The 27099-nt window shown below is 38.7% G+C and overlaps 1 protein-coding gene across 9 annotated transcripts in view; it reads right to left on the bottom strand.

The window, feature by feature from the left end:
* The window catches only part of GAB1 (GRB2 associated binding protein 1), a 102815-nt gene that overhangs the window by 34532 nt on the left and 41184 nt on the right, over window positions 1–27099 (bottom strand). For 8 of the 9 annotated variants that reach the window (XM_052816308.1, XM_052816340.1, XM_052816299.1 and 5 more), the window contains exon 2: window positions 8826–9120. In XM_052816308.1, the coding sequence (XP_052672268.1) occupies window positions 8826–9120 (295 nt within the window). Of the gene's footprint in view, window positions 1–8825; window positions 9121–19986; window positions 20086–27099 lie in introns of those variants that run through there. The other variant, XM_052816355.1, reaches the window with a different exon arrangement.

The following is a 27099-nucleotide window of genomic DNA, read 5'->3' as shown; positions in this document are numbered from 1 at the left end:
TCCTACCCCTTTTGAGTACATTTATAATTTTGACCTCTACCACCATCCTGTGGCAGTGAGGTCCACACCTTATTATGTGTGGCATAAGAAAACACTTCCTTTTATTTTAGACCTGCTGTCTGATAGTTTCACTTGATATCCTTCAGCTCCCATCTTCAGAGAAATGGTGAACAATTGCCTCCTATTCATAACCCCCATTCCCAACTTTACACAACTTTGTCACAGCTCTACTAGTTGGTGCTGCTTAATTTTTCTTGGTGTAGAAGCCATTTCATTGCAGATCTGGTTTCCCTTCATCCTCACTTTTCCTAGCTCTACTAATTCCTTCCTGAGAAGGGAAACTATTGCATAAAATGTGCAAAAAAAGTCTGGGACACACTTACTGATTTACAAAGACATAACAATAATTCATTCTGTTCCTATCCTAACCATTTTCCCCTGTACTGGGCACTGGTGAGGCCACACCTCGAGTACTGTGTTCGGTTTTGGGCCCCTCAATACAGGAAAGACACTGAGGTGCTGGAGCGTGTCCAGAGAAGGGCAACCAAGTCGGTGAGGGGCCTGGAGCACAAGTCTTATGAGGAGCGGCTGAGGGATCTGGGGCTGTTTGGTCTGGAGAAAAGGAGGCTGAGGGGAGACCTTATCGCTCTCTACAACTACCTGAAGGGGGGTTGTAGTGAGGTGGGTGCTGGTCTCTTCTGTCAGGTGGCTGGTGATAGGACGAGAGGAAATGGCCTCAAGTTGCAGCAAGGGAGGTTTAGGTTGGATATTACAAAAAATTTCTTTACTGAGAGGGTTGTCAGACATTGGAATAGGCTGCCCAGGGAAGCGGTTGAGTCACCATCCCTGGAGGTATTCAAAAAGCACATAGACAAGGTACTCCAGGGCATGGTTTAGTAGGCATGGATGATGGCTGGACTCAGTGATGTTGAAGGTCTTTTCCAACCTAAATGATTCTATGATTCTATTCTATGATTCTATTTGCCTTTTGATTGTTACTGAGTATTAAAGGTGACAATGTCCAACTGTCCAGAAGGTTCATGATCTCTTCTCTGAGCAAGGATTTGGAGCCCATTACTGTTAATGGATCATTAGGGATACTTTCCTTGTGATGAGCTGCTGCCTCATTTATTTTGTCACAGATACCACTTGACAAAATCCCTAAATCCTCCTACAGATCTGCTGGGGTGGGTTGGGTGGTTTGGTTGGGATTTTGGGGGGGGGGGGGGGGGGGTTTGCAGTGGATAGAGCATTAAACTATTCAAATACCAACTTTCTGATCTGAAATTCATCCTCATACAGGCATTTTGTAAGCATTAATTAGTGTAGGCTAATTCTTACTTTAAAAAGCAACTGAACTTAGTCTAAAACACTTCACTGCTGGGCTAATTCTTATTTGCTTAACCCATTCAAGCTATTTCAAATTTGACTATGAAGAAAACAGTAATGTTAATGACTTTCATCACTGAGCAAATGAATACTGTTTGCCTATCTGTACCCTCTCAAATATTCTCTTTAGCCATGTACTTCAGAAGCTGATATGAAGGAAAGAGTTTCTCCCAGCAGCCCATTATGATTTCAAAGAGTACAATCATCAACTTGCTCCACTTTGGACTAGCAGATTTTTAGGGAAGGGGTCATATGCACACCAAAGAGCGTTATAAGTCATTTGGTTTGTTCCCAGAGCTCAGACACTCGGACTGCTTTGAAATAACTGGGAGCTGGAAAAACATCCAGAATATTTAACATGCAAATGAGCATAACAAGAATCCTATTTTGTTTTTATAATTCCTGCATTCAGTACAGCTAGAACAAGCAGCTTTCTCAAAACAGGGCAAGAGTTTTATCTTTTCTCAGTTCATTTGTTAAGAGCAGTTACAGGCATCATCTTCACTAGAATTTGTACTTTTCCTCATAAACATTTTTTGCCTCACTAATAAAACAATCATAAAATTAATGAGGTAAAAAGAACATTTTCTGAACAAGAATAATAAAAGGCTCCCCCCCTCCTCCTTCTTAACTATATAAAGCTACTTTATTCCACATGTACCTATATCTGTGCTTTATGAACAATCTAGAAGATCCGAGTGTGGGAGTTTGCATTTAGGTTTGGTTTTGTGTTTTGGTTTGGTTTTTTTTTTAATGACAGCAAAAATTAAATTGTTTTGTACATTATGATATATAGTCTGTTAATATTTTTATTGTGTAAATACTTGAAATGTTCTCATAGTGAATAAAACACAGAAGCCTCATTACAGCAAGCATTTCTTTAAAAGTCAAAGTTGCAGTCAAAAGTAACAAAATGCATTCTTTGCAGATCGCAAGTAGAAAGACTAAAATAGAAATGGGATTTTCCCATCATAACGGTGAATCAGCAACAGATATGCAATCACATGATTCTACTATACTTCTGAGATGTTTCATTCAATCCATTTACTATGATGCAGATGTTATGATTAAAACAACCAAAGGCCAACAAAATATTAGAGTAATAACCTTGAACCAAAAAAACCCCCAAAACACAGAGCCATAAAAAAACCAAACAAATTTCACTTTAATCCTTAAAAGGAAATTAGGTCTGTTAAGTCATTATCTGTGCTGCTTAATGTAATGAGACACATCCTGAAATACACTGCTGGAGTTTCCTCTAGTGTCAGCTTCTACATGTTCTCAAGTGAAAGATCCTGGAATCAAAGGGCCACGTGTGTACGCTGATGGACACAGACAAATAAGCTCTTGCTCTGTTTGCATACCTAACTCAATAGATGTGAGCCAGATCCAGCCCAGAAGATGCATGGACACATTAGTCTGCGTTTGGTTTTCAGCCTAAGTGATCAGCTTACAATCAATATGAAATCTATGCAGTGAGCCTCAATTCTGAACCCTTCTGCTATGCCCAGAGAAAATCCTTTTAAATACTTCAATAAAAAGTTCCCATGCATTTAATAAGTTTGTTTTCTTTGTTTAATATAATCTCAAAGTTATCTCTTTTTCTGAAGGTAAACATAACACCCTATTCAAAGAACACTAATGAAGAATTCAGCAGTTGCTCATTGTATATTATGCTCAGGACAACCCTGCCTCCTGCATCTGAACCAGAAACATGACTGAATGTTCCAAGTTCCTATCCCATGCTGAAGTTTCTGGCTTTCAGACCTCACACCTAAAATTCAGTACTTACTATCTGCAGTTCATATGTAATTTTAAGCTGCACTTTTGGTTACCCATTTAAAATTTGAAAATACCAAAACCATTTCCACTCAGAATTTCTTCCCCCTCTCCACCTCCAATTTTCTTTTGAAGACTATTCATTCAAGGGGCGGGGGGGGTGGGGTGGGGGGGGAACATCTGTAGCCTGTTCTCTCCAACTTCAGATGGTACACAGGCTGGGTGACGCAGGAGAAATAATCAAGGAGTCCTGTTATAGACTAACTTCTGTAGGTGCTTGTGAAGAGAAACAGTGCAGCCCACCACATTAAAACGTTTGGGCTTTTTTTCTTCACTAAAAAGGCCCAGAGCTCTCCTCAGCAGAGCAGGCTGCTCTAGCCACATGGTGAGTTTACCCAGCTGGGGCTGCAGCACGATGTCTGCAACCTAGGCACCTTTGTGCTTCAGAGAGGTTTTCAGTGCTCCCCGTACTGCCTCACAGCACCCCACGACTTGAGAACTAGCAATCTGCAGAACAGTTTTCTAACCCACCCTCTTGCAATCCCCTTCTAGCAACTCATCAGGTGACGTTAGTGTCACATAAGGTGTCCAGCAGGAATCAGGGGAAACTAAGTTAATTACCTAGGCATATTAGGTGCAGTTTATTTTTCCTCAAGGAAGAGGAGAATCACCTTCCATATGAATTTTTGTCACATGCAGATGGCAGCTTAAGATAACAACCCCAAACACTCAAGATTAAGATTCTGACCACACTCCTGATAATAGATTATAACTTTTTAATATATGTATTTTTTCCTCACATACTTGTAAGGGAAGACCTACTGTTGCAGATTTTGTGCTCTATTCATCATCATCTCACCTAGCCACCAATCCTTTAACCACACCATCTGAAGCCAAAGACATCTTAGTCTTCTCTGCTGTCTTCTCTTTCTCCTTTGGGTAACAGGCAATGATTATCTCAGCTTTGCCTCCCTTTACTCAGCTCTTTAGCCACCACCCCTACCAAACACGCTATGCCAAATCTCAGGTCCTTCTCTGGTACCACTTCTTCTAATTTTATCATTCCTCTGCAATTCTGCCAGATGAAATCTTGCAACTCTGACAGCCTCCTTCACAGTCTATCCTCACGCTCCTCTCAGCAATTCTACCCTCAAAAAAGTCATGTTTGTAGGTCTCCAATATTCGTATGTTATCAAGATGGTGATTTTGATTTGCCAAGTGTGCCAGCCTCTGTCATCCACTTGTTAAAGCTGTCAAAGGGGAACATTTTTTATTTCTTACAGGCAGACCCTTCATGGAGGAAGGGCACCCTAAACACCTCTAATGTCCACTATTTATTTATCAAAGACCCCCTGAAAATTTCTTCCCAAAAATCCCAGAGTTCAACCACAGTCCAACAGCTGAAGCACTAAGACCACTTATCTGTCACAATGGTCAAAACCACCTTATTTGCTTTCACTTCTTCCCATACCTCTGCTCCTATGTTGATGTCTCTTACTGCAGATAATAAGTTCTTAGTGGCAGAGCCTGTTTTCTGTTCCACACTGTGTTACAGGCACCACAGGGGTATCCTAATCCGATATGGAGATCTCCAACACAGCACAGTAGCAGTGATGCCTGACCATGCAGCGTTAGAGAAAATACAAGGAGTCAGGATCGGAAGTGGAGCTATGTTCATCCTGCCAGTCACTGATATTGCACCCAAGCCATGATTAGCCTGCAGTGCATGTATTATCAGAACATCATTAAAAAAAAAATGGTTATCTGAAAATAATTTTACTGTTCAAAACACAGAAGGCATGAGAGGCGTATACCAGATAGCAGCTGCCTGAACAGAAATACTGCAAACTTTGAAAGTGTTGAGTGTGAAGCAAGCTGTAGCTCTTGCAAAGTACAGTCCTTATGACAGAAACCTTCTTTACCACATGCAATTATTTGTGTAAATGTAATTGTAGATTTCAACGTCTTGTTCTTCCCTTTTTTTCTTCTGCTTTACTTTGTTATTTCTTCTGGTTTACTTTGTTATTGCTATCTTTATTCAAATGAATACATGCAAGTAACATGTTTGCATACAGTAAGATTATTTCCTCCTTCCCCTGCTCTGCCAAGCACGCAATTCACTAAATTACAGAAACATGGAGCTGGAGCACGTATAAAACATTCATCACAGATGTCTACTGAATTCTAGGGAAGGGCTTTCACAGCCCACGATTAAATATCCTTAGAAGGTTTTTTTTATCGTTACATCACTCACTGAAAGAGAAACAAATTACTTCTCTCTTCAGATAATAACTGATCCATGTCCTGCTTATCACAGCTTTCTATACTTTGAAAGCCAGCTCTTCCCTCAGTGTTTTCTTCCTGGGAAAAACAAATCCTTCAACTTTTCTCCTTATCGATCACTTCTAAAAATCCATTTCCTCTATTTCTACCATTCTTTAAACATTTATCCTCATCCTTCTGGAAGCTCAGGCCACAATATTTTGGTTGAGGTCTCCACAGCACCAGGCAGAGGAGAATAGTCATTTCTCATGTCCATTTAGTCTCTCCATCCCAGAACATCTCTCACTGGAGTTCAAAGTGCACAAAACACTGGCAACACATTTTTGCTTTTCTTAAAAAGAAAGATGCTACAGAAATAAACATGTTACAGCTTCCACTTGAAAACAAGAAGCATTAGCTGAAGAAAACATAAAAAGTACCCCGAAATTTCTTCACAAAAGTAGAATTCAGCTGATTGAAAAAAAAAAAATTTCCTTCCTGCTTCCATCTTGTAAGTTTAAAAGACCTAAATCACTGTAAAACCTTGCTTAAAAGAAAGTCCCTATAAAAAGCCATATAATGTAATGTAATCATTACAGATTACACTATACTATGATGCAATCAGAAAGCTGGAGACTCAATGGCTTGTACATATGACTGAAGAACATAAGTTCATCTACTCAGTCCAAGTACAAATGTAACATGGCAGATCTCCAGAATGAACAGATTTCATGTGCATAAATGAACTTCTAGCAGGAAGGTCACAAAGTATTAGATAGTTGGAAATTACTGTGAATACTCATTTTTAAGAAAAGTAGAAAGAAAATACAAACTTCGCATGACAGGAATTTCAGAGTCTTCACTAAGTATGGAAGGAGCAGCTCAGAGCTAGTCTGAAGTGATCTTCATTTTTTTGGTCTCTCCACTGTTATGATTAACTTTTTCTCCCTCATTCCTCCCAACACCAAAACAACCGCATATTTGTTTTCTAATAGCACTAACCACCACCATCTCATAATTTTTTTCTTTATAAATCCAAGGAGACAATTGGACTGGGCTTCCAAACAAACAGCAGCAGGAGCAATAAACCAGTGGTACCCGCAGTCCTTGATCGAGCAGAGGATGCCAGTGACAGCCCTCTCATAACAAGACCCTTACCCAGTCTGGCAAGAGGCATTTTGTCCAGCTTCAAAGAAAACTATCTTCCACTTCCATAGGCTAAAGGGAAGGTTGGTTATGCCCCATACAATCTCTTTAGTTCCACACTAAAATAATAGTGTTTTTTATTGTCTGCAGTGAACTTCACCTATTCTTTAACTTCTCAAAATAAACTGTAGGTTAACACAGATTTTACAAAGTATGTTTATGACTTGCTCTTCCATTACTAGGAAGATTTATCTTGTAAAAATAAGAACTTGGCAATAAACACTCAGCAACTGATTTTCCCATTTTCCTTTTTTAATTCTTCCTCAACGCACTGCAAGACATTGCTAAACCCATAAAAGAGACAGTACTGTCAACTTCTATGTAAAGTAAAGGTGTTGGAATAATTCAGACAAAGCTAAAATGCTGAAGATGAAACACGCAATGAGGGTATAATGGGGATAAGTTACTGATACAACTGACTGAAGCAAAAACCAGTTTTGGTCCAAACAGCCAGTGAGGACATAGTTAGTTCTCTCCGCACTCATAGCACGTTTCATCTTCAGTTCAACAGAAGATGTAACATCAATAGAAAATGACGGATTAGCAATACACCAGCTCTCAGCAAGGAAATCCCTCATGGCTGAGGGGACCTGTCCTGGTTTCAGCTGGGATAGAGTTAAATTTCTTCCTAGTAGCTGCTATAGTGTTGTGTTTTGGATCTAGTACGAGAGTAACATTGATAACACACTGGTGGTTTTAGTTGTTGCCAAGCAGTGTTTAGATGAAGGCAAGGATTTTTCACCTTCTCATGCCCAGCCAGCAAGCAGGCTGGAGGGGCACAAGAAGTTGGAGGGGACACAGCCAGGACAGCTGACCCAAACTGGCCAAAGGGATATTCTGTATCATACGATGTCATGTCCAGTGGTGCTTAGTTGCTGGCTGGGGTTAAACCACAACAGGACCCTACCTCTCCGTTCCACGCAATGGACATGTGCTCCTTTGCGCTCTCACATACACAAGAGCTGCCAGGTAAACACATTTCCTCCTTACTTCCCAGATTCCTAGTTTGTCCCCAGAATCAATGATTTCTGAGTGCCTCCTGCCCACGGCTGCACTGGTGCACTACTATATTATCCGCTGAAAAGCAACCACCTGCCTACCTCTCTCCCATACGTAACAGATGCCTGGCAGACTGAATACTGAATCACATGGCAATCACTCTTAGAAACGTGCTGTGGGTGGTCTCGGTTATGTTCAGGGTGTCATTAAAACATGCTGGAACTGTCAAAACAAGTACCCTTTACTGAATTTGCTATTAGAGTGGTAATTCATAGATGAAGTTTTTGTGACAAAGTTTTAGTTCAAAACTGCAATAAGGAGAAACAAAAGGGCCCCTCTTCAGAAAGCAACAGTATTTTCCACTCATTTTTGAAGATTAGGCTGGAGTAGAAGAGATACAAGCCCTTTTTTCCCCCCACCTCCCTCAATCCACAATCCTACAAAAACCAGGGATTTAATTCTAGCCCCTTCAGTCAGGCATGGTTTATGTATAACCCTCTTACCGCTCCTATTTAATCTTTTCTTGGGACTGTACACAGAGCTACAGCAAGTCATGCAACCCACTAATCTCCGCAAGGAATGCAGGAATAATAAGTAAATAAATAAGGATGGATTCAGGACAAGCAATGGCCACAAGGTATTTGTGGGAATTAAACACACCATCCTGTTTCCTACAAGCTGCTTTCACACAATGTCTATTTTGGTAGGATTAGAGCTGGATAGTGGAGAACTACAAGTTATTTTTTGTTTGTTTCGGCCAGTGGGGGGCGGATTTTTTTTTTTTTTCCAAGTTGCAAAGCAGACGGAGAAATGGTAATATTAGAAACCTGACATTTTGCACTCATTCCTGCTTGCATAACCATACGTTTTTATACCAAATGGGATTCCTTTGATGATTATGATGATCTTCTGTTTTGCATGATTTCACTTGAAGATTTTTCCTTTACTCTGAAGACCTAACATCGTGCAAAACAGAAGACCACCATCCAAGTTCTATGGCACGCTTAATTTGTAAGAAATTTGTAACATCTACCTCTGCTCTGCTTACTTTTTTTTCAAGTAACAAGGAAATTTCATAGCCAATGCATACACGTTTTAAAACATATGCCAGATAAAGATAGCCATCTGATCTTTGAAACATTGTTCGCATGCAGGCATTGCACTTTCTCAGAAAAAACAACTGAACTTACCCTCATCTGTAGGGTTGAACCCACAGATATCACAGATACATCGAACCCACTTATTCATCTCCTCCTCGCTGTCTGCTACCAAATAGAAAACTCTGTCTATAGTGTTGATATCAAAAATATAACTGTTTTCAAACTCTTTTTTGTTGAACGTTAATCCAGCATCCACTTGTTGACACAAATTTAAGTCAATAATACGGATAGGCTTCTTGGCATGGTCATTTTTGTAGTATTCCAATACATCTGGATCCCCCGTTAAACGGCCACTGCGAAGCACAAACCATCTCCTCTTCCATGCCTGAAAATTGGAGAGAGAAAAAAAAAGGGAGAAAAATTAGAAAGAAGAAATCATACTTTAAGACTGTTACCTTTTGTGTATGGTTTCAACCTCGGTTGAACTGAGTAGTAGTAACTTTAATTCAATTATAATTCTAAGAGATTACACACCAGTTACCTACATTTAACACAATCTATTTACGTATTGTTACAGCAGTGGACTAGAGGATTAGTGAATTTGTATTTTAAAGTTTATTTCCTCTGTACTTGAGCTTTGTTTTTAAGAAGAGAATATATAATTAAATCACTGTTTGCAAAATGAGAATGGATGAATCCAGTAAAGAAAAAAGGGGAGAGGTGAGCAGAAGAGGGGAAAAAAGTGCACACAAAAAACTTCTGAAGGAAGCTGACATAGGCATGGGGAAGACAAAATAAAATATATCTTTAAGTGCTCCATAGTGTCTTGTTTCCAATATCTGCTCCTTGGGGCTGATGCATTTTAACTCTGAATTTTTCACTGATACTCAACAATAGCAATCTGCATTTAAAGAACAGACAATGCTCACATCCTAACTTGCCTCGATGTTAGGGGAACTCTACAATCAGAACCTCACAATATCTCTACAATAGTACTTCTTATAGAAAAAGAGCTACGTTATCATTTTGGAAACCATTAGAGAGATGGGGATGGAAAGAATGACCAAATGTTACAGTTTTACTGCATAAAAAGAGTCTCTGTGGAAGGTACGTCCACAGAAGAAATACACTTCACCATTCTGACACCATACTTGTTAGACCAGCCTTCCTGCTGCTGCAGAGAGAAAGAACCTGGTCTGGGAGAAAAGCACAACTAAAATACCTTGTCTTCCAACTAATCCTCAGCTGCCCTTCATTCCCATGGGCCTCCATCGCCTGGTATAATTCTCGCCAAAGACGCTAACTCAAACCAAGAAACCAACTGTCCCAGCGTTACCAACAGCATCTTTACTGCCCCACTTAGCGGATTTTGGTTCCTCAGCTCTACCAGCAATACAGCATTCTATGCTATAAGCTTCCTTATATGCACAAATGCCAGGATAACGGGCACAGTAGAAGAAACTAGACGTACTGCCATTGCACACTAGAAGAACTGCACTGCATTCACAGTTAGAAATCAAAGTAGAGCCTGGACACAGTGGGGAGCCATCACTGGTTTGTTCATTTGTTTTTATGCTTTTCAGCAAAGTTGGAGACCAAGGCAAATTAATGCAGCAGCCAGGCCACTGCGTGTTACACCGCAGACTCACACCACGCCCCAAGGCACACCATTTAAAACTTATTTAGGATATTCAAACAAGGTCACCAGCAAGTCCTTTGGAAGGACAAAAAACCAACAGAAGAAGTGGAAAAAATAAAACAGGTGAGTGCGTTCTTCTTTTGGCCAGCCCTGGCTGCATGCTAATCAAGGAAAGGAATGACATAAGCTAGGATGGTCCCAGAATAGGTCAAGACACGTGATGTCCTTTACACACTGGGATGTAGCTTTGAAAACAAAGAGTTTCTTACTAGGTAGTAGGAAAAGATTCAGACGCATTCTGTTGAGGCACAAGAATGTTTCCATTTCATTTTTACCTAGCCGTTACCTTCAAACAAACTAGTGGTGGGAGGACATAAAGGACACAGAGCGAGAACTGCACTGCCATCTTCCAGCTCTGAACTAGTGCCGTCAGCTTTGCACTACAGACTCACAAAACCCTCATTGTCAAGTGGGCATGCCTTTTTTTGGTATCAAGCTTAGGAAGCTATTATGAAAAGATAATACAGAAAACAGGAGAAAGGGAAAAATGCCAGACAGCTTAATTAAGGCTTGTGATCCATTCTCCAACTACCAAGTTATTTGATTTTAAGATAACTTTTATACTTTATAAAACAAGTATATTTATTGTAGTTGTGAATACAGCATCTGCCTTTAAATGCCGAACTGTGTGAATCAAGTCAAGGTCTCCAGCAACTATGTCCATGGCAGCAGTAAGTTTAACTGGGTGAACAGCAAAACACAGAAGTAGACGATGTAACAGATGAAACCCCTTCAATTTAGATTTCAGATGTGAGCATCTTCTAGTAGCACTGCTGATAAGCACTGTTTAACAGCACCCAAAAACACTGGCAAAGTTTGTTTTGTTTCCTGTTGCCAAATCAAGTGACAACTTAGATGCTGGGATAACAGGAAACTTCAGTATCAGAGCCTCTCTCTCCAGACAAGGTTGACCACAGATAACTGTTACAAACCAAACTGCACAACTCTGTTGCTTCAGAAACTAGCTTTATCTTTAACCTCAGCCTTCAGTCATTCAAATGACATTTTCAAAACTTAAGTCAGGAAGAAAGAGATTAGAGATAGGAGAGGGACAAGAGAAATTGAGAAGCACAAAGCATTTTGTCTCACGATTTGTGTAACAAAAAAAAAAAAAAAAATCAACTCTGTATCAACCAAGCATGCTTCTTCTAGAAGTTTATTTCCAGTACTGTGTTACGGAGTGAAAGATTCTTAGCAATCCTGACAGTCTCTGTTGAGCATTAATGAGTAAATAGGACTTAAAAATTCAGAAAATCAACCAGCTAAACAGAATTCACTTTCAGCCCTTCAGGCTACAAAATAGCAACTGTAAAGTACTTAAAACATTGAATTTAGCCTACCAGCACCTGCTACTATTTTTGAAGAGTTTTCACATAGTGCATATGTGAACATTTATTTCAGTCATATAATGAGTCACACTCACTGAAACTGGCACAGATTATATTCAAAAACAAAAGCAATTCCATAAACTACACACTAACAAGGCAGATACAAAGGTCCTCTGGATTACAGTACAAAGCACAATTTAGCAGCAGAATAAAGCTTAAAGCTAGACAAGCGAACTGACATCAGCACCCTTGCTAATCATAGTACAAAAGCGCCTCTATATTTTGTCAAAGTGCAAAATGAGCCCACATAAATCACTCTTTGTTATTTGAAAATATCTGGGATTCTTAAAGCTTGATCTATTTTTAACGTTTCAGTATTTGTCGTTGTAACGAAAGCTGTATACTGCCTCGCTGAAGTACAGAATACTGTGCTGTATGTGTAAGGAAGAGAGCTTCTTCAGTAATGGCTTTCCAAAAAGAAATCTCTAAAAGAGAGCATACACATGTGCAAATACGTAGTTACACAAATACAATTCCCCCCCCCCCCCCCTTTGGGCATTCTTGCTTGAAAGTTTTGCATTTTCTTTTACAGAGCATGTTACAGACTATTTCTCATAATCACCAAAAAAGATGCAACTGGTTTGTCAGAAGAAAATTACAGGTACTAATTATCTGTCACGTTACTGATGTTATCAGCCATACATTATCAAACACTGGTTTCTGTACTAAAAAAGTCAACTGCATTAAGTTTGAGAAATAAAAAAAATAGCCAGTATGGGATTTAAACATTTTGTCCCAATAACAATATCATTTCATTCTGGACAGATATTTGAGCAAATGGAGAAAAGGTGGGGTTTTTAAAATGAAATATTTTCTCATATATATAAAGTGTGTTATTAATATAAATAGGGTTTTAAAAATATTTTTTATAAATATACTAACACCTAGTTACAAAACACTGCATGCAGATCAAATACCTAATTCAGAAATAAAATTGTTCCTTTTAAAAGTGTAGCATGGCAAATGTCATGGGACTCAAGTTCACCAAAAGCCTGTGTAGGCTTTGTAAATTATTACAAAACAAGGTTTAACGAGGTTTGCTGCTTTTGTTTCAGACTAAGAAAGGCCTTGTGTGCCTCTCAGCTTGTTTTCTCCTTTGAGCTGCAAAGCGTATCAGCTGGCCTAACATAGGACATCACCGTTCTTGCCAAACATTGTCCTGTTTGTATCATGAGACCATCGTATCATGAGACCATCATAACTATAGAAACAAGCTTGTTTGCTTGTTTTTGAGGTAGTCTAAAATGTGACAAGCTGCTCACCCACAGAGCATTAAGTGATCAAAGGAATAGTAGAATTCTGTATTTTTCAGACAGCATTTTGAGTAGGTTACAAAGCAAAAACAAGAAATTCCTATGATTAGTTTTTCTACTCACATATATGCAAACTGCTGATTTAAAAGGGAGTGAATCAGCTAAGAAATTGGGAGAAAGCATCACTTAGCATTCTTGGGGGTTGTTTGGGGTTTTTTTTTGAAAGACTGTACGTAAACCTGTATGCAGTACACAGGATTTACTCCTGTAATCTCCTTACAAGAGGTATATCTGTTGAAGTTGTAGCTGTACCTCCATTAATCTTTACATTTATGGATTCCTGCCCCATCATACATATTCAAGATGTACCTCATTCAGCTGCTGGCTGTAGTTCAAAGATGTAGGAAATAGGGGATGTATGTGTAAATGGAGAGAGAAAGGAAGAAGGGGCAGGAAAGCGTAGATAAATTAAGTTTATGTTTTAAAAAGACTTTAACCTTCCATTTGAATCCTGTCAAGCTGTTGCTCAAGAGGCCAAAATAATTACATGAAATGTTTAAATAAAAGCTTTGAAATGTTAAATCAAAGACAACTTTTTCTGGTCAACTTTTTTACAGCATTTGCTCTCGTGTGGTCAGGTAACTGCTTACCAATAAACTGGTCAATTCTCCTTCTTTGGTTTGCTAAGTATTATTACCCATAATCCTCATATCATTTAAATCTGATTTTCCTATTCTAGCACATTTACCACCTTTTTTCTCTTGGGTAGCATCCAGTGAAAAAAAACCAAAAAAAACCCCAAAAAACCAACTCCAAAACTGTTGAGCACTGGCTAAGCCAAAGAGGGTATCACTTACATCCTGCTCCGACAATACCGCTAATAAATCTTTCCCCCATGTATGACCAGTAGACCCAGGAATAAAATTACAAATATCAGACCTTCCTTCTCATCTCTCAAGTGTGCAGACATTTTTCACCTCCATGCTCCACAGAGAGTACTTTAAAAGGGCAGTATTTGGCATCCTCCTTTCCCAGAGGAGTCAGCTAAGACTTGGAAGAAAGAAGCAACTTATACAGGGGCACAGGGAAGGATCCAAAAGAACACTTGATGTTTTACAAACACACAACAAAACATTTCCTTGCTCCAAAAGAACTTAGAAAGTAAGTATAAGACATGCAGAGCATGAACCAGAAGGGGGGGGGGGCATGGGGATGACAGAAAGAAAGCCCAAGGTCACTTCAGAATGTTTTCCTGGACATTTGTTTAAGTCCTGAACCTACTGTTTAAGTCCTGAACCTACTGTTTAAGTCCTGAACCTACTGTTTAAGTCCTGAACCTACTGTTTAAGTCCTGAACCTACTGTTTAAGTCCTGAACCTACTGTTTAAGTCCTGAACCTACTGTTGACATCTTTTCACTTGTCCGATGGGATCAAGATGTAATTTTCTTTAAGCTTTTTGCTCCCATCTACTTAATCTATCCCTCTCCCTTTACATTTTTTCCAGTGCAAAAGTTAAACAATAGTGAAATTGCTACATGTCTTTGACAAACAACAGGAAGAAGGATCACAAACAGAAGTTGAGTATTTCTTCTCCTTTTTGCCTCCACACTTCTAGTGTCCAGGTATTCTGTTCATCAGAGGAGACAAACACACCTCTGGCACAGCTTCACTGACTCATGCGTTAGACCTGTAGTCTTCATCCCATTAGAGGCTCAAATGAAATAAAAATAAGTGTTCCTTCACACTATGCTTCTTTTTAAAACCCGTTTGTGGTAGGCATAGACCAGTGACAACTGTCACTGATGAGCTTCAACCCACAAGGCACGTATTTGGGAGGACTGCCGGGAAGTAGCCAAAAGAGGTCACATTAGGTAACGATACTTCAAGTACAGAACTTTACTTTTTCCATTCGCTACTCTTCCAGCTTGCAGAACTAACTCCAACATGGTGAAATTTCAAAATTTCAGCTGACATTTTCCCTCAGAAATTAACACATATTTTTACATGGAAATAAATTAAAGGGTGTTTTTTAGAAAGCATTTTCTAGAAATCTTTTAAAAGGTTTTGATTTTTAATTTTTTTTTTTAGAAAAAGGCCATATCACGAGGACCAGAACTGAAGAATATGTAATTACTAGCTACTTCTGAAAACCACTGTCATAACACCTACTGGCAGCTGCCATCCTCTTCCCTAAAAATGATGCCCTTTCTTCTTCTTTGGGTGTTGGGTTTTTTTGAAACATAAGACAGAACAACTAAATTGAGCACAGAAAAGCATGTTTAGTATCTTAACTCTAGCAGCAGAAACTGTATTTCCAAGACTTGACATTAGTCCAAACATTCTACTTTTAGTAGCATTAAATACTAAAAAGTGTAAACAGATCGTTGCAAAACAAACAAGTGTGATATGAGGAAAATACTGAATACATTACAACTTTCTTTAAATACTAAAGACTTGTTTTCCAGGAAGCACCATCTTTTCTCACTGAGCAAAATAAGGAAAAAACAGTCTCAGTGGAAGTTTCCACTCTCCTGGCCATCATCCTGATCATCTGTTCCGAATACACACAAGGCCAAAATTTCCTGTTTTCAAACTATTGTCACCATTTTCTAGTCTTGTGCTGTCGATTCTAACTTTAGCTTGTTAAATAAACAAAAGAAAACACTGAAAATACAGCAGAACAATACTTCCACAAAGATTTACTGTGAGGACTGTTTCATAACTGACATTTCAGCATGTGAGTTAGTCTCCCAGCGTTACACCACTAATTAAAGCGTCAAAAAAGGCGCAAAATACAATTCAGACAATGTAGCACTAACTGCTGCTTTGTTTTGTGAATCTAAAACTAACTGAATATTTTCATAGTCCTTTCCGTTTTGCATGGGGATTCTTCCTTTTTTTTCCTTTTTTTTTTTTTTTTTTTTTTTCTTAAAGCCTTATGCCTATTCCCAGTGTAATTGTGCAGCCAGGTCTGTATCAAGTATTCACATTAAACTGATCCTTATTATGACTGGTAGCATCAGTCATTTCAATAAATACTTACTTTTCTGTAGTATATCAGAAATTTTCTAATGGCAAGCACAAATTTCTCTCCACCATACTCCTGCAATTATCATCATCTCTTCACCAACAGAGAACAGATTCAGAGAGGTATATAGAGCAATAAAGCAGATCTGCTGCAGAGCCAAGACCTGAGCCCTCATTTCACTGTCTCCAAGCTTGGACAAGTGACCATGTCATCCATCTGTCTTCTTACATCATCTTATCCACTTCTTGTGCCTATAAGTATTCTGTTGTTTCTGATCACTTGCAAACTTACCTTTTCACTTAGAGTTGTTCTCATTCACGCCACCCACCCTGTGTGGCTAAGACATAACCCTCTAACAGTGTTGCCAGCAACATGTTCCCTATCACAGATAGTAGCTTTGCCATCTCCTCTCACTGCTTTGTCAGCAATGAAAACATAACACTTGTCATGGCATAAGGAGAAGTATATCTGTTGCAGGTCCCTTACCCATACATCTACATGGTCTTTGCTTTGCTGCCCTGTTTCTCAGAACGTTTCCAAAATTTGGTCTTTTCCTCTCTGATCACAAGCATGTTCTGATCATCTCCCTCTCTAGTCTTTCCCATATCCATCCTATTAAAAATAGCACTGCCAGGACAATCTCCCTTCTCTCTTTCTGATCACATCATCTTCTGTTTTAAAGTTCTCCATTTATTGACTTGCTTTATTGCAGTTTTGAGCCTCTTTTCCTATTTTTAGGCTTTATCTTCTTAGGAAAGTCAATGCACTTGCTTGAATCCCTCCCTCTTGCAAGTCACCTCCTATCGCTTCGCTCTACCACCGATACCAGATTTGGTTAATTTTTCCTTCCCTCCCGCATCTCTCATCTTTCTTCAACTTCTGAAGGCTCCCCAAATCAATAAGCAAGGGCATTACATCTCCTTCCTTCAGATTCCTCTTAAAGATCAGCCTCTTCGATAGTACTTAAAATCACCCAACCAAATTACAATTTGGCTTTGCATCAGATGGATTTATTTAAAAAGTAATGGTTTTGTGTATTAGTCTGACAAAGGTTTGTTTGTTGGTTTTTTGTTTTTTTTTAAAGTTGCTTCAGTCTTTTCATCAGCTCTTAATTAGAAGTCACTTCCCCCCACAAGTCTTAATCTAAGAAAGCAAAACATTCAGGGTAGGTTCTGCCCCCCCGTTTTTGTTTTTTTTTTTAAAGTGTCTGAACATTACTTATCACAAGGATTACTACAGTGCTGACAAGACCCCCTAAACAAGACAAGCCAGAAAAGACACCAGCCATGCTGTTTGACTCGGGTTCCACTATCACGAGCTCATGGGTGTATGTTGTGACAAGTTGCATAAGAGCAATGCACAGAAAAATAAAAAAGTTAGGATTTACAAAGACAATAAATCCAAAGCCGAAAGGTCAAGCCTACACTCCATTGATATCAACAGCTGCTTTCCCACTAATGGCCAGGGATGAAATATTTCACCATATATTTTTGTCTATTCACTTCTCGTTTCCTAGGAGGACAGTAATTTTGAAGTGGTGTTTGTAACAAGGTGTGAAAAATCCCTATTCTTCCAGATCACAAGCCCAGTGCTTTTTGTAATATTCTGTACAAGATTCATAGTTTTCTTTTTTTTTTTTCTTCTTACTTGCCTTTGTACATATCTGTCTTCATCATCTGTGAAAGGCTTATATACAAGGAAAAGCAAGACACTAGAACTATGTAAAAAGATGCAATTCCTGACACTGTTTTGGATATTTTAAAGGGCACTGCAGTTTCAACAAACATACAATACATGCTTCACTGCATGTTTGGATCACTCAAGCATGCTCATGCTGCATACAAAATAGAGATTTCTACATATGACAGAGGCCAGGCGTTCTGCACATCATCTCTTCAACAAAATATTCATAGGCTTAAATACAGTACATAGGCTTAAATAAATTTAAATACAGTATTTTGTACTCCCCATAAAAGAAAGGGGATTTGAACTACAGAAGCAGCAGTTTCTCCAACTTCAATAGGGAATGATGAATTAAGGGGGATTTAGCAATGAATTAAGGAGGACGGTGCAAAGATACCCCATAATTTCTACAAATTGCCTCCCAACTAACTAGCCTGGCTTAATCTACTAGTTGTACACGTAACGGAAGAAGCTCCTACACATCCATTAAGACACATGGAAAAGTCTCCAAAGGAAGTTCCAGACAATGTTTTAAATAATGCCTACAAATTAAACTTAGGACATGTTGACACTCTATCCTTACCTGTTCCTTGTGAGACCAAGGCTGTACACTAGCTGACATTTTTGCAAATCAAGTATCTGCAGACCAAAGCAGGAGTCTCTTTTGTAAATGAGTCACCTACTACTACAGCAACGAAAGGACTGATACTTACTCAAGCCACTTCACTCAGGCACAGTAAAAGGAAAGCTAAAGGAAATCTATTGTTCTGCCAAAGTATTACAGGGAGAATCAACACAGTACTTTTTAAATACTGTGAGGCATTGCAAGGGATTCCTTATTCTAGGAAAGGGAAAGAATTAGGAAGGGCATGCTCAGTGTTTACATTTTAGGACCAAAATTATTAGCTTTTCCATTACAAATCATCAGATCTACAATGAGCATGAACCAAGTGTGCAGATATGGCAGGAAGAGCTGCTAAGAAAAGTAAAAGCTAAGGTAAAGTAAAAGTCAGCATTGTGTCTGATATATACGTTCTCACTTTACATGACAGAATATCTACCAGCTAGGCTCAGCAGAGTTTTTTCTGAATAGACCTGACCTAAAGAACTCCAGAAAAAAATTCATTTCAAAATAAACAAGCACAAAGTCAAAATTCTTTGCAAGACATTATGATATACAAACTGCTTTTACTATGCTAATTAAACTGAGTTTCTATTAGAACAAAAATACTGTTTTCCCAACACTGCAAACAATAAATTTTAGATTCAAATAACTCACTGGTAGTAACAAAATGGTTAAGAAATTTAAAAACCAGCTATGTCACATACCAATAGCAAATTTAACTACATACCAGCACACTTGAAAATTAAGATGCTTTGGTATAATTATTTTGATTAGCTTATAAAATGCTCCTCTCGCTCTCATCAACTCACAAAGTTTTCTACTGTTTCCTGGAGTGTGACAGTACCCTCATGCCATATATTATTAGGATCAACAGCTTTGTAGAATTTAACCACCACAACCAATTCATTTATCTTTTCTCTCCCCACCCCAGCGCAACCTTCTGAATCAAGATTCATTCTGAAAGCAAATCCTTCGAACGGCTTTGCTGCAATTGCTCACCACAAAAGGCTGCGCTGCCCCACCGGAGGAACCTTAGCACCAGGACCAAGCCCTGGTCAGCCAGCGTCTGCTCACGGCAACTCACTGCAAGGCAACCTGTTGACAAAACTGAAGTACTCACACTAGTGTTTTAACAGCCAAGAAATTACAGATGGTTCTTGAATAACAATACAAATATTAAGATAAACCAAGTGTTTTAGAGGGCTGTATTAACACACCTACACATGCCCACGTGTGCCTGTAACATACTGAAGCGATATATCACAGAGCTTCTACTTGCATTTTGTGGCATAAATCTTTTTTTTTTCTTTTTTTTCTTTTTTTTTTTGAGTTAGTGATACAAGTGAACAAACAGGTAGAGTTTTAGGCTCAGGCTTCAGAAACAAAATTTACCGAATCAACTCGTAAATCAAAACAAAAGCTACACCTCTTTTTGAATAAAACACATTTTTCAAGCAAAAAGATAACATTCTTTAAGGAAGCCCCTGTTTACTTACTCCAGTTCATTCTCCATATACCTAAATTACAAAGCAGAACAGTAAACAACATCAAGAACAGGTTTTTTTCTAGTTTACCTCTTCAAGTCTTCAGAAAATTTAAGCAATGTCCTGGCCATTTCTGTAGTTGTGTCTACCCCAAAATAAGCAAAGCTTTCTTTTTCCTGCCAGCTTCCCACCTCACTCTACACCACCCTATCCTCATAACCTTTGACCAACAGGAAGCAGACACAATGGACTGAAAATAACAGCAATTGTAAGATTTCGAATGATTTAATACGTGAGGGGTGGGCTTAAGATTTGAAAAACTTCCCTTGTTTTGGTTTTTCAACAGTTGCTTAAAACACATTATCTACATAGACAACATTTGTTAGAGATCCTAGGTTGAACAAGGCTAAAATCTGTGAAACACACTATTAAGAGCACAGAGGTACAAATTCTTGCTTATGTTGAGATTCTGCATTTAAGTCACAGTCATTAGGCTATTATGTACAATGAACTTGAATTTCCAACAGTGTAAACAATAGCAGAAGTTCCTTACAGCACTATGTCTTTTTTTTTTTCCCCCAGTATTTTTATTTATCTATCTGAGTTTTTAGATCAGTAGTAGGAATAACTATATGTCCCATAGAGTAATACGACACTCTGGTAAGAAACTTAACCAGCAGTCCATTTAAACACTGCAGTTAAAGCTACAAAAAAAAAAAAAAAATGTTGTGATAAAGTCACAGAACAATTTGCTAATATGAAAAGGACCTTTGCTAATTCTAAGTAGCTGACATGTACTTTGTGATGTAGAAGGAAAGATCTTTATCTTCTCCTCACGTAAAAGCCCAAGCAATGACCCCATAGATATCTTCCTTACCAGTAAAAAATTCATGTGCTTTAAATTGTACTAACATCTTGGCATGAAGACTTCAGGGTTACAGATTCCAAAGTCCAGACAGGCAATTAAAGCATTTCTTTTTATTAGTTTTAATGTTTTTTGTCTTGCACCCCAAGTACCAGCTGATTATTATTTTGCAAACCCACAATCACGTCCTGTCTCTGCCATCCCTCCCCAAAGCCCTCAGGTTCCTCCTTCGCGGTTACACCACAACACATATGGGTCACAATGGTAAGAGCAGAATGAACTAACTCAGAGAGGGACTCACCTCTTGTGTAAGAGCTATACTGTGTTTTCTGGAGAAGGGAATGGGGGGGGATAAAGAGTCAGTGTTATTTTTACACAGACTCCTTGTCCTGAACACAAGATGACTAAATCAAAGGTTCTTCAGCAATCACAAGAGCTGGTAACATCTTCTGCCTTGTAAACGCCAAGCGGAATTTCAGGCTAGGAGTATTACAGTGGAATGGTTACAAGCATGCTGAAATGCACGATCACAATAATGTTCCAACATAATTCTGAGTACATTTGCTACCCCATGCACACAGTTTATCAAGCATTCACTGTACCTCTATTGCACGTAGGTGCTGCTTGGTTTTAGAGGCATTTTAATAATGGAATTACACTAGAACTATCCTTTTCTTGGCAGGGGAAGCTCAGGCAGTGCACCTCTGCGGGATAAGACTGGATCTAGCTTGTCAATGCAGTATTTCATTAAGGTCTCCAAGTGCTCAAAATAACTACAGAGAAGCCCCTCATGATACATTTCAGCAGAGTATCCACAACAACTTCCAAATATAAGATGTCCATATTGCCCACGAGCAAGCTTTTGAGCATAGCAGAAGCCACCACTGACACATTGTAATAGTAGCTTGAAGCACAAATGGTTCAACGCAAAGCATAAACACGAGGTTCTCTGCAAGCCCGCAGTTTAAGAGTCCCTTGAAACCACTTTGTCTGCTAATAGGATCCTCCTTTTCCCTTCCCCCATTTTAAGACACAACCTGATGCCATCACACCAAGGAATAACAGAGAAAGGATATCCTGCCTAGATTTTCCATTATACAGATCAAATCATCAATCCAGAGAGGTCTTTGCTTACACATAGGATAAAAAGAAGATGCTTCCAACTGATAAACCCTGAGAGGAAGCAAGGTTGGCTCCATGACTATTTTTAAGTAGTTAGCATTCACACAATGGCCTACAATGAATGGCCAACCCCCAGGGTCCAGGAAGCTTTCATTTAAAAAAAAAATAATTAAAGAGTTAGCATATTGGGGGGGGGGGGGAGATAAAATAACTAGAATGTGGCAGATATAATCATGCTTCTTCCCAGACTCACCTTGAATTAAGTTTGTATGCTTAGTTTAAGTGAAAAGGTAGGAAGCTTTATGTTGTTTTCTCTAAAAATGAGGCATTTCCTTCAACAATTGCTGGGAGAAATCGTACTTCACAGCTCCTCATTTTGACTAAAACTCTTTGCTCTAAGTATCATATGACAGAAGGTAAGTAAACACAGAAAAATAAGAATATCTTTATATAGCTGTATCATGAAAGAAGGAACTTGTTTCTCAGCCCTAATTTCTAAGGCCAGCTACCACAGCTGTGCTGCAGCTCCCAGCTGAACAGCTCCCTACATCTCACCACCTAACAGACAAAGGGCATTTAGTTTACCAAATGGCCAGTGTTTCACATTTAGCTCAGTTAAAAGCATCCCACATCTAAGGCTTCATCTAAGCATGATAAGAGAAGTCATACTTCGTGCATCTGGACAGATGATGAATACAAACTTCTTTGGTGTCATCTAAGGATAAATAATTTAAATGGCATCATTTCAACATTAAATGCACTGAAAATGCAATTCTCATGCCAGGCATTTCTTTGGAAAAGAACAAGATGAGACAAAAGGCCCTTTAAGATCACCTTTGTAATCTAGGAAATGCCCAGAAACTTGAGACATTTTAAATACCACCATTCATCTCCACCTTTTAGTGTTAAGAAGGATTTCTTCTTATAAGCATTTATCCTTTTGGAGATGGTTGTTGTTGTTGTTCTTTTCAATAACAGTATCCTTCTGATGAGTAACTAAGAGAATCATGGAAAATAAAAATTGCCTAGAATTTCTGATCTCATCACAAACTATTCCCCTCCTCCTCTGTGCACTAGATAAAAAGTGAACAATTAGTCTGCTGTTTGCTCAGTACAGTGAGATTGTTCATTTCTTCATTTGTATCAGATCACATCATGGAATAGAGAAAAATGTTAGAAATAGATCAAACAAACAAACAAAAAATCTATCATTAAACCACCAACACTGCTACAAGAACTTAAACCCCATCAGATTTTTATAGTTTATTTTGTAGTTTTGAGCAGATTCAAGTGTTACAGTCCCTTTACCTTACCTGGCTTGCAAAGTACTTCACATTTTTAAGCTTTGCTCTTTGACATGAAAAGCAAGCACTGCATTATCCAACTGCTTTTTATACCTTTTGTGAGTTTCATAACTAGTTTCACTTACTATAAAAATGTTTAATTTTTAACTTACAGGCAGCAAAGGAACTCTAAAACTAGATGCCTTGTTACTTTAGATGTATAGAGAGCCAATAAATAAATGGCATCTACTTTGTTTACTGACTGGAAGCTCTTACTACTGCCAGCACTTCAGGAACAATGTAACTGTGGAAAGGGGAAAACATGTTTTTCTACATTTTGTTTGTCATCTAACAGAATTATAAGGTACACATGTACCAGTTTGAAAATATTTTTAATAGCTAGTAACCTCAAATGGACAAAACAACCTACCTCAGCAGGTACTTTGCCTGAACTTAACCCTTTTCATTCTGGAGCTGTTTATGAGTAATGATGACTACCAGATTTGCTATAATACTGATTATTTTTCAATATCTGTATCATAATGATACTGAAAAAGGTATTCTATTTCTAAAGATGACTATTTTTTAATCTTTAAAATGGGAAGAGCTTTGGGGCAACAACAAGAGGCATGAAATCAGAAACAAGATTTAATATCTTGTACAAAATTTTCCAACTCTTAAAAGTATATATCGCAACACCATTTATATGAATTTGGTAAGATACACAACTGATTTAATTTGATTTTTAAATACAGATATATAAAAAAAAATATGCCACTATAACAACATATCAAACTTCAAGCAAGGAAAGGAAGCTTCTCAATTTCCTCACCACTTACAGTGGCATCCAAAGTCTTTCCTCCCCTAGGGAATTCTGGTGCCACCTGTATTAGGTTGTGTGACAAGGATCCACTTGTCTGTGGGGTACAGCAAGATGAAAGGGATGCTGCTAGCCAGGCCAGGTGCCACTCACCACGTCCTCCGCACATGCCTCCCTCCTGCTCACCAGCACTGCCAGCGGTCCTGACATAAGAGAGGCCACGGCATTCTGTTTCCAATAGGTGAGATTTGGCAGAGGAGCACACTTTTACATCCAACATCAAGTCTCACACAGGTTTCCTAAGCTGTCGTTTACCCTCAATGCTAAACAGATGCAAGGCACATATTGAGGTCTCCAGGTGGATGGCTTCCCTACTTCCACAGCCAATCATCTACTCTCCCTCCCAGACCTGGAAGGCTAACAAAAATACAGAAAAAAAAAATGAAATGGCTCCTCTAAGCAATACTCAGCTGACCTTTACATTGGAACATGTTGGTTTTCCCTCTGCTGCAAGCTTCTTCCTTCTAGAAAGCTGCAGAGCTGAAGCTTATTCACAACATGAATCATGACAGAAAAACTGGTAAGACCAATAACAACAATGTCAAACCATTATTTTAGAAAGCGCTGATGTAGCATAATTTTATCTTCACTGTCACTGTCAACTGCAAAGACAAGACACCTACTAGCATTATTTGTACTGCTGCAGTCAGCTCCCTATCAGGCAGGTGCCACTTCACTGAAGCTACTACATGATTTGAGAGCACTCATTTTTCTTGATAGGCAGGGAGGCCAAAGACTGAGTGATATGGAAACAAATACATTCTCACTTTTGATAACAGGCTGACATGCCAGAGTGGCAGGAATGTCCATTCTTACTCTCCATTATAAAAATTTTCAGAGAAAATAAGACATATTTCAGCAGATTGGGCAAGTCAACTCAGATTTTACTAAAGCAAAATTATATCACTGAGTAGTGAAGATCAGAAGATTTTGAGGATGGGATGATAAAGCAAGAGTGTTTAAATTTTATTATCACTTCATTTTGGTTCAAAAATGTGCATTGCTTCCCCCCCCCCCCCCCCCCCCGAAACTATAAACTTTAAAACATGAGGCCCCATGGCATGTTGAGAGTCTAAATACTGCTAGGACCATTCAACATCAGCTACTGATGGACACCATCCAAATTGTTTCAATCCAGAGGAAAGTTATTTTGGTGATCAAAGTCACTGAATCAAAGTAACAATAAAGAGCACATATACCAAAGTCTTGGCACCTTAATCAAAGTATGCTGATCAATCAATTTGTTAGTCACTTTGTGACTAATAAATAAGCATAACCAGTATTAATTGTGTGCCTTCCACCTCTCAGAACTCCGCTCAAGTACTGCAATAAAAGCAGAGGCGAACAGTTTAATAGTTCACTATACTATGAACACCCTCCCCACAGCAGCAGGGATAGATGATTTTCTGCAATAACGTGTGCTTGAACTAGACATACAAATTAAACACCTTCTGCCTGAGCAAGGTGATGACAGCATGTGATGCTGGTTGGAGGGAAAGCTATAGCTGAACTTCTCTGAGCATTTAAAAGAGGTATCACATCATACCAATAGAATTGATAAAATTCCCACAGAATGTCAGAGAAGTTTCAGTGATTTTATTAGACACAACAGAAATAAGCTGACAGGGTAGAGAAGCATATACAAATGACTGCTTTCTCTTTGATTCACAATATTTAGATTGTTATTTCCAGCCCAGGTTAAACAAATTGGTGTTATGATACTATTGTTAGGCTAGATGTATAAACACGCTCATGCACTTTTGGAGGCAGGCCAGGCAGCTCAACAAACAGATTACAAAAGAAACAGCGAAGAGGTAGAACACAAGCTGCTGCTCGGGTTCACCCACCGGGCTGTTATGGAAAGGGAGCAGGGGGTGGGAAGGAAGAAAACAGCGCAGAACAACAGTGGAGCAAAATATGTTGTGAACATGCTATTTTAAGAAGTGTAGAAGGTTTCTTAAAAAAAAAAAAAAAAAAGCTCAAGAGTTTGTTCATACTCAGCAAAATAACTCCTGAACATGTCATATAGAGACAGAGACAGATACATCAAGCAGTTTCAATCAGCATGCTTAACTCAAGGCAAAAGAAACAAAGAAACACTGGATATAGGTTTCCTACAGTGAAAGGAAAATTAGTACTCAAAGCACAAATCACCATCAGCAAAATTTTACTCGGGAGAGAAAACTATTTGTTTTCTTTATGAACAAAGAATAAGGACAAACTATACTTTCTGGATAGTCTAGATCTCCCACTTAGTCTCTAATGAGAAGGGCTCAGCCTTACCGCCCCTCTCTTTTGCAACAGCTCAGGTACTTGACCCCAGTTCTTCATTCTACCCAACATTCCTTTAAAAACTGGCATTAAAGATTTTTTTTTTTTTTTTCACCTATTCAATCAAAGGAGAGGTGTTTTGAGACAGGTTATTTACAGTTGTTTACCAGGGCACTCAGTTTACAGACACAGAGTTGAAAGAAAGTGTATATGAACCAGCAGAGATTATGAATTTTTCAGATGTTACAACCAGCCTATGTAAACAGAAATAGCATTACAACTTTTAAATAAGAAAGGCAGAGTAACAAATACAATCATGGATTAGTCTCCCTAGCTGACACTCTGTCTTGGTGAACCTGAAGTCACGTATCTGTTCCAACAGCCAACAGGGATGAGATATCATCCCTGCAAGCTCATTTTCTAAGTGGACCCAACATGCAGAAAGAAGAAAACCACATGAAGAAGTAAAGCCAGTAACTCATTCCCTTTGAAAAGGGCCTTGTGAGATTTCTCATTTATGATTTGCTCTCCTCCATTCACAGCAGATGCTCTGGAAAGAATAAGCTGGGTTGCAGTCATACCAACAAAGGAGGCTTCTATTTTCATAATCAAAACACTTGCCTCATTTCACTGGAAATACTCCATAATTTTAAATTCTATTCAGAGGAACAGGTCTTTTGCTGGCAAAATACAGCTGTGTACCAAGGTGTTGCTTTGCCCATAAAGTAAAAAATAACTCCAAAGTAGTGCCATTAACTGAGTACCGTCAAACATCTCCAGCA

This window comes from Harpia harpyja, chromosome 2 (genome assembly GCF_026419915.1).
Source record: "Harpia harpyja isolate bHarHar1 chromosome 2, bHarHar1 primary haplotype, whole genome shotgun sequence".
In the NCBI taxonomy this organism is placed as follows: domain Eukaryota; kingdom Metazoa; phylum Chordata; class Aves; order Accipitriformes; family Accipitridae; genus Harpia; species Harpia harpyja.
The sequence above is the reverse complement of the archived record's forward strand: the minus strand, read 5'-3'. Positions and strand labels throughout refer to the sequence as shown.